At 36.9% G+C, this 8,569-nt stretch overlaps 1 protein-coding gene across 1 annotated transcript in view; it reads right to left on the bottom strand.

Annotated features, from left to right (window-relative positions):
- Positions 1-2,041: 2,041 nt before the first annotated feature.
- Positions 2,042-8,569, bottom strand: part of LOC132038931 (3-hydroxyisobutyryl-CoA hydrolase-like protein 3, mitochondrial) — a 29,948-nt gene continuing 23,420 nt past the window's right edge. The window contains exons 6-10 of the mRNA XM_059429426.1: positions 3,985-4,114; positions 3,283-3,461; positions 3,037-3,164; positions 2,798-2,899; positions 2,042-2,316 (exon numbers count right to left, since the gene is read on the bottom strand). Of these exons, the coding sequence (XP_059285409.1) occupies positions 2,218-2,316; positions 2,798-2,899; positions 3,037-3,164; positions 3,283-3,461; positions 3,985-4,114 (638 nt within the window). The 3' untranslated portion in view covers positions 2,042-2,217. The remainder of the gene's footprint in view (positions 2,317-2,797; positions 2,900-3,036; positions 3,165-3,282; positions 3,462-3,984; positions 4,115-8,569) is intronic.

The raw sequence follows: 8,569 nt of genomic DNA, 5'->3' as shown, positions 1-8,569 counted from the left end.
AATTCTATTAAATTCATGAAACGTTTGGTAGAGATCATGGAGAAGAAGAGTTTGTGCAAGTTATGGAGGAAGGCTACATAATTTATGGAATTGTTGGGTCTCAGCTATTGCATCCAACAAAATTCTCAAGAGTCAAGACCCAGTAACAACGATTTCATTAGAAAATGGAGAGCAAGAAGGATTTCATGAATGCTACTTGACAATGTACGTAAAAACGATCGTCAAATTAACATCTTTACGGTTTTGTTATATATCTTTCTACTTGTATATTTTTCTTCTTTTTCATATTTCTTAGTCACCATTTTTTGTTGTGAAGAAGACCGTTGTTTGGCAAAGAGATCTGCAATTATTGTATCAACAAGTTCAAGATTGTTGTCTTAAAAACTTTCTTTGTTTTTTTAAGATATTTTAAAGGAAAGATGCTCAACATAAAAAATGAATTTATTCAATTGTATTTTCGCAGAGGTGCTTGTGTTTGAATTACTCCATTGATTTTGTGTAGTGAAATATAAGTACAATTGGCGAGGTTGTGATAAGATTAGTTTGAAGAAACACTCATGCTTCAGTTAAGAAGTCTAGGACTTTTACAACATCTATCAAAACCATCAACCATAATGTTAATCAAGGTATGGTTGCTTAAACTATGGGAATATTTTTTTTTCTGTTAATCTTAGGGTTACATAAGTTATCAGATATAATTTTAAATGTTTGAGGGTGAAAGAAGCATTTCAGGGATGATCTTGAAAGTAAAGAGTTTCTCACTTTCTCCTGCTCCAAGGTAAACTAATTTATCTAGATAGCATACTGATCCCAAAATTAAACTTTTCAACTTGATATATGATTATTCTGGTTTGGGCTTGCAGTAGGAAAATACCCACGATAGCAATGACATTGAAGGTAGATGTAAATTAAATATTACATATAACAACTAACAAGGCAACATAGTAGTTAAAATCAATAACCTTATCAAGTCCCTAAGAAAGGTTCGAGTCTAACAAACACGTGTTATGTTCTTACGAATAATAATTAAATTTGCAGCATTTTATGAAAACTCTCTCATTTATGTTCTATTCAATGTCTTTGTGCGTTTAATCATTACAAGAATACAACATGTTATTTAGTGAATGTAATCCATTTGTCTCTTTCTTTTTTTTTTTCTTTTTTTTTTTGTGATTTTCCTCTGTACCCTGCTTTATTCTATTCTCTTTTTTTCGTTTTAGCGTTCTTCATTAGCCAAAGTACTAATGCTGTGGCTCCAACGATGATCTAAAGGGTGAAAAATGCTATTTTCTTATGAATGATAATACGAAATGTAGCTTTAGTCATTACTGGAGTAGTACTATTTTTATAATATAACTTTATTTTCATTTTTCGTTTTGTAATCGGCATGTTATTTTGATTATTTTTTATTTTTTAATTTGTCCTTGGGGTTAATATAATCTTTTAAATTTTAATTTTATTTATTTTTGTATCAAGTTGAACTGTTGAAGTCCTGAGAGAGATTCGAGCCTAACAAACGAATGATATGTGTTATTCTCCTTTTTCGTTTTACTCCATATTTATTTATTTCTTTTTCATTAAATTTACAACTTCATGCTTATTACCATGTTAATTTTACTTTTTGATCATTTATATTGTAAAAATTCATTACCTTGATAGAAATAATGTTATAAACTAAATGTAGGTATAGTAGGAATTATACCTTTATTCTTACTTATTTACAATAGTTTTTATTATAATTTTCCTTATTCTTCCACTAAATTTTCAATATTTGTAAACGAAAATATATTTCTTCGCGCGGATATATTCACTAGTTAATCTCATAACGAATAGAATGAGTAAAGATTAGCTGCGGATTAATGTGATAGCTAATAAGTGATAACGGTAATTTCAAGTCATATAATGACTATTCAACGATAATGAAGAATTGTAATGGCAAATGAATAGCAACCATTAATTGGCTATTAATTATGTCTAGTAAAGAATAAAGAATACGGTCTAACTTATTTTTGAGATATAAGAGTTATTTTTCCAACACGTATTACCAGCAATTAAAATTCCAATAGATCGAAAATGGCAAATAATAGCTGAATCTGAACATGGCCTATAATAACCTCACACACTCTGTATGCTAAGTTAAAACATGTAAAATCATATGTTCTTATTTGTCCAAAGATAAGGAAGAAAGATCGACTCCGTAAGATATCCTGGCCAACCTCAAACATTCAACTCAACTTCAGGGCTGAGAGGTTCAAAGAGAGCTTCCACTTCATTGAGGTTCACTTCCTCCAAGCTGGATGGATTCCATCTTGGGTTCTGCAGAAACCAAACTCGTTGTGAAGGTTTTAATTCTATAAGACTAGAAAATCATCACTCACACTACAGTAGATTGTGTTTAATATGATAATTAATTCCCATTATAAGAAAGGACAAAGTGCATCAGGAACTCTCATCAAGTACTTAAAGAAGACGACTCCTCATCTCCTCAATTTTAATTATCAGAACAGCCTATCAGAAAATGCACCACCAGGCTTGACAAACAATTAAACATTAACACATCCCCTCTATCATGGGCTTGCACTCAAAGATACCTTTCCTACCAACAGTTAGTCTAAAACAACGTAAAATGACCAATTTTGCCCTTGAACTATTCGAAATAGGAATTTTGCCCTCCATTTTAAGTTCAGGACCGAAACTGCCGTTTGTTACATCAGCTCCAAAAGGATAAGTTGCGTTGGAATTGATAAAGTTCCGTGGAGTTCATAATTGCATAAAAGGAGTCAAACAAGAAACGAACCTGATCCTTGTCCACTAAGACAGCACGAACACCTTCTGCAAAATCATTACGTAGAGCAGACCTTATAGCAATGCGATATTCAGTTTTCATAACACCGGGGAGCTGCGTGTGGGAATCAGAAAGAAACAAAAAAATCCAAAGATCTATGAGAAGTGAAAGGGTCATGATTTTTTTCAGAAAGAAGAAAAATAGTAAAAGAAAAAAGAACAAAATAAAAGCACAACATCAGGGAAGCTCACCTTCGACAAGTTATTCTCATTTTTGCCACATACAGATGCAACCCTAGAAAAGTACCGCTGGGTGAGGCAGAGAGAAAAGGGAGCCCCCTTTCTTAACCCTTGCAGAGCATCCTGGGCCCATTCTGCCACTGTCATGGAGATGAACTAACAAATGAAAATGAAAACAAAGCTTGCCCCACAAGTATTGATTTGCACATTGAATAAATTGGGAAGCATATCTGATTCATTTATGAATGAAAAGCATACCCAAAGTATCAGCACTTTGCTGATGATTTTCGAGCTCCTCTATTACATTTTTAAGTGGCTTGTTACCACCAAATGTTGAAATGATTCTGGGTAAAAGACACTTCAACCGGGATTCTGAATCAGGGTTAGTACTGTATTTTGCTAGAAGCGCTTTGATCTCTTCATCCGGATCCTGAGAGCTGTTCCAAAATAAATAATTCATAGAACATCTTTAAAACTCAAAACATACCACTTAAATGTCATGTACCATTAACACAATAAAAAACAACTTATGCAAAGAAATAAGGATCACTAATCTTCAGCACCTGCAATAGGACACCAGATGGCCTCATAAAGTAACCACTATTTTTTTACACCACCCCCCCTTTTTGGAGGATCTGTGGTGTTTCCACACTTCCCCTCCAGCATGACTCGAACCACTAGAAACAAGCAATATACACTAAAATAGTTTCCAATAACATGGGGACAAAGAACATAACCGAATTTCTGAATGTTGAAGGATCAAAGTGACAAAACAACATAGATGAATGAAATGACAGCAATTTTTGAATGTATGGATACGCTCCCACCCCCCCAAAAAAAAAAAAAAAAAAACTAAAGGCCAAGGATCTGGTCATGTCACATAGCTGTGAAAAGTTGATAAAGTTCAACATTTGGGTGCTTGAGGTTCATATTATAAGAGAGGGAAATGCTAAGACATACAAGGTAGCCGCCAAAAGAGCTTCTTTCAGTGTACCCAAATTCGCAGAAGGGACATAGTGACTTCCCAAACCAACATACAGTGCATCAGCAGGTGATGATATCCTACTTCCAGTCAGTCCAAGATAAGCACCTGTAATAAATGATTTAAGGAAGTAAATAGGGAAAAGAATACTGGCAGATATGACTTGCAGTATAATGGACACATACATAATAATTCTCAGCATCTCACTCTAACAACCACCCACACATTATAGCTGAAAAATGAGATAGGAGGTTCTCACTTGGAATATTTTCCTTTTACTAGAGTAAAAGAAAAAACAAAGGTCATTACTGACTTGTATTGAAAAGGAAAAGATTACTAGGACGACACTGATGCAGAAACAGATTCACCTGACACGACCCTTTTTTTCTCCAAACAAACATAATATTGATGTGTACCACTTATGAATTGGAACAATTGAGGATATTCACAAGTATGTTTAATGATCATTGCTTCCTCCACCTGAAGAGGTTTTCCTTGTTCAAAATCAAGCTTTGACAACACCTTGGATAATCAAGAGATTAACATTTGTGTACAACCAAAGATGGCCATCACCAGCAAATGATGCATTGTGGTTGTCTCTGAAGCAGACTTTATATTAGATTTGAACATTTTAGAGGTTCCGCACCTGGTAACTGCTAAACAAAGAGCCCTGTTTGTGTCCTCCGGAGACAATATAGTTCATCAAAACTTATGAATTTGTTCTCTTCATTTCAAGTGTGTTACTATGTCCGATATGGCGAATACCAAATTTCCAATAAATTAAAAGAATCAAACAAAAAAGAAACACATATAGTACATAAAAAGGAGCTATAGTCCATGTTCTCCAGAGATAATTAATTCGTTGATATATTTAGTTGTTGTCTTCTCTCAGGTGTAACAGTGTCCCCAATATAGAAATACCTATATGAGGAAGTACCATAGAATTAAAAGAGTTCACTGTTTCTTGCTTTCCAAGACTTAAAAAACAATCATTGGCTAAAATTTTGGAGTGTATCCTTCAACCATTTTGATATGGGATTGCAACTCATACTTTTTGTATAGTCTTAAAAATGTAGGTGTTGTTTCAAAATACTATTATAGTATTTATAATTTTAGCTGCAAAGATTGGTCCAATTGACCCTCAGTAAGTGAAAAGTGACAAGCAAATTGGGACACAGGAGTACTAAATAATCAAGTTCTTCATTTTTCTCACACCAATGAAATAATGATCAAGTCTTTACTTTCTGATGCATAAGAGAATAGGAGGGTGTTGAAAACACAGAGGGGGTATGCATGAAGTGGCGTCAATTGGATTTCTCTAAAATAAACCACCAATACTCTTTCAGACAAATATGTGATCAAACTTCGCATTTACTTTTCCTAGAAATCACAAATGAGGAAAAATAACCTCAGACAACATACAGAAGTTCCGGTTAATAGCACTCAGCAAGTACATACTGATGACGACATGCACTGTTTGGCAATTTCAGCACTCAGCTGCCATTCAATACATTTTTGATAACATGAGCTAACTTTTGGGGTTGAGTTAGGCCCAGGTCCATTTTATCATGGTATCAGAGCTAGGCCCATCCCAATTCATTTGCCGATATTGGCCCCCCATCTTATGTTGTCCACGCTCCAGATGTCCAGTCCTGGCGTGTAGGGGAGTGTAAAGTCCCACATCGTTCATTTAGGGATGGGAAGGCCTTCTTATATGGTCTAGGACAATCCTCTCTCCATGAGCTCGCTTTTGGGGTTGAGTTAAGCCAGGTCCACTTTATCAAAGAGAAAGGGTGAAAGGTTATCCCCAGTAAAGCCTCTTCGTGGGGGAAAAAACCCCACTGGCCTCCTGTTGATGAGTATTGAGTAGTTGACAGTGGATTTATTGAACTTGATCCATTCGATCCACCTTTCACCAAGTCCTATCTAACTAAGAATTGATATGAAATAGGACCAGTCAATAGATCTAAGACTTTCTCTATGTCAAGCTTGCATAAGATACTTGCTCCCTCCTCCTTCAACTTTCAGTCCAGAAATTCATTTACAATCAATAAGGTATTAGTAATCTGTATGTTCTTTATAAATGCATATTGCTAATCTGAGATCAGTTTCCCCATTATTTTCTTGAGCCTCTCTGATAGGAATTTGGCTGCAATTTATACACTTTCTTTTAAGCCTCCATTGCCCTTTTTTCTTACGGATCAAAGCATCGAATGAGGCATTGCATGATCACACCATCCAGCAATGATGATGATACTGATTGAGGGATCCCACGATCTCTGCTTTGATGAACTCCCAAAATTTATGATAGAAAGTCATTGCGTATCCATCAGCGCCGGATGCCTTGTCTAGTACACATGCTTGTATAGCTGCTAACACTTTATAGTTCTCAAAGATTACCTCTGGATTGAGACTTTCCTCTATTGTGATGGTGACTATGTCTTCAAAGCTAGCACTAGTCCCTGGCCCATTGAAAAAGTCATACTATGCAGCAGCTAACATAAAAAGCTGGCCAGAAGCTCCCTATTCCCTCAACAGGAGTTCACCGGCAGAGTCTCACCCCCTCTCTAGAAGCCTAGTTGGCACCTTCAATGACTCTTTCCACCACAACCCTAATACAGAAACAATTCATAAATGGTTTATATACAGATGGAAAGTCACTGTTGGCTTCAAGGTGATTCCCATGGACCACAATCAATTTCTTTTTGAGCTTCCTTCAAGGCAAGAGGCTATGCGAGTTAAATCAGGAGATTGGTTTTGGAGCGAGAGACGCCTATCTCTCTCATGATGGACACCGGAGATCAACAACCCACAATCAGAGAACACATTAGAAAATATTTGGATAAAAGTTTTTGGTGTTCCTTTGAATGCTTGGACGCCGGAAACTTTCAAACGAATAGGGGAGCTCTGCGGTGGCTTTGTTGGATTAGATGAAGACACAAAGCACAGAACACACTTTTTTTGTGCTCGAATCAGCATCAAAACTCCGGGAGGAAGATTCCGGCAAGTTTGAAATTTGAAATCGAGGGCTGGATTTTCGATCTATCGATTATGTCGGAAATCCGGTCAAAGCCTTTACCTGCTGGACAAAATCCACCGCTGCATAAAGCTGCGAAGCAGAAGGTGACAGAGTACGTGTCTCATGCTAAACCACGTGTTGACAATATTAAAGTAGCACACGCAGCTCACATGCACACAACTGCAAGAAAAGAAATCAGATCTGGGGTTTTAGTTTTAAATGGGTCGGCCCATAAATAAGCAAATATTTTTAGGGGCAGAACATTAAAAGGGAAAGCAGCAGTGGGCTCAAATAAAGGTTATTATTCTAAGGGTATTCTAAGGGCCCAAACAGAAGAAACCAAAACAAGAAGTCTTTTAATTACTAGAGAGTTGGAGGCTCCAAACTGGACCCATGCGTCTTCAAACCTTCTACATCCTACGATGCTAATTTCTTCGACCCCATTGCTGAGGAATTTGAATCCAACATTTATTTGGATATTGTTGATGGGGCAATCTCTTCTCTTGAAGCAGATGGCGAAGCAGACCCAATCAACCCCTCATACTCTCCATGCAATTCGATTTCAGAGCACCTCTCTTACTCAATTCCACCCAGTGATACAGATTCTGGCTTATCCTCTTATTCTCTCAACAATTACCTTCCTTTATCAAGGTATGATGATGGTAAATTAAACATGCTCACAATCGACACTCCTACAGTGGTGGAAACATCCAAGTGGTAAAAGTTGATAATGATGAAAGCATGTAAAGCATTAAGGGTGAATATCTCAGGATTCGAACATGAAATTTTTGATATTATTCTAAGAATGGAGGAGAGGAAGAAAACTTCAAGTTCAAGATCAGAAACAGAAAACAGGGGAACAGAAGAAGAGTAAAAACAAAGCAGATACAGAGCCCAAGAAATTGGCTTGGGGCTTACGGAAGGCAGTGGGAAAAGGGGCAGGTCTCACAAAGCTCATTCCAGATGAGAGTCAAAACTCTTTCATGGAATGTACAGGGACTAAACGATAAGAACAAGAGAAGCACCTTGAAATCTCTTATTCACAAATAGGGCTTGGATATCATATGTCTACAGGAAACCAAAATAGAGGAATGGAACACTTCTTTAATCAGTCAAATATGGGGAAACAGGTGGCTATCTTGGGCTGAACTCAAAGCAATTAGCACCAAAGGAGGTATCCTAATCAAGTGGGACAAAAGAGTCTGGAATTGTGTTGACACTCAAGCTAGGGCCTTCTCTCTTTCTTGCAGATTGGAAAGTCTAACAGAGGACTTCAAATGGGTATTCACTGGAGTTTATGGTCCTCACTCAAACACTGAGAGGATTGATTTATGGTATGAATTAGCAGCAATCAGGGGCCTTTGGTCAGATATGTGGGTGATTGGTGGAGATTTTAATGTATGTAGATTCGAAGGGGAAAGACTCAACTGCACCAGTAGATCCAGGGCCATGAGAGGCTTCTCAAACATCATCCTAGATTTGGAGTTAATCGACCTTCCACTACAAGGAGCACAGTACACCCGGTCAAGAGGGGAGCAGCTTCC

This window comes from Lycium ferocissimum, chromosome 12, assembly GCF_029784015.1.
Source record: "Lycium ferocissimum isolate CSIRO_LF1 chromosome 12, AGI_CSIRO_Lferr_CH_V1, whole genome shotgun sequence".
NCBI classification, from domain to species: Eukaryota; Viridiplantae; Streptophyta; class Magnoliopsida; order Solanales; family Solanaceae; genus Lycium; species Lycium ferocissimum.
This window is presented reverse-complemented; position numbering and strand designations above follow the sequence as displayed.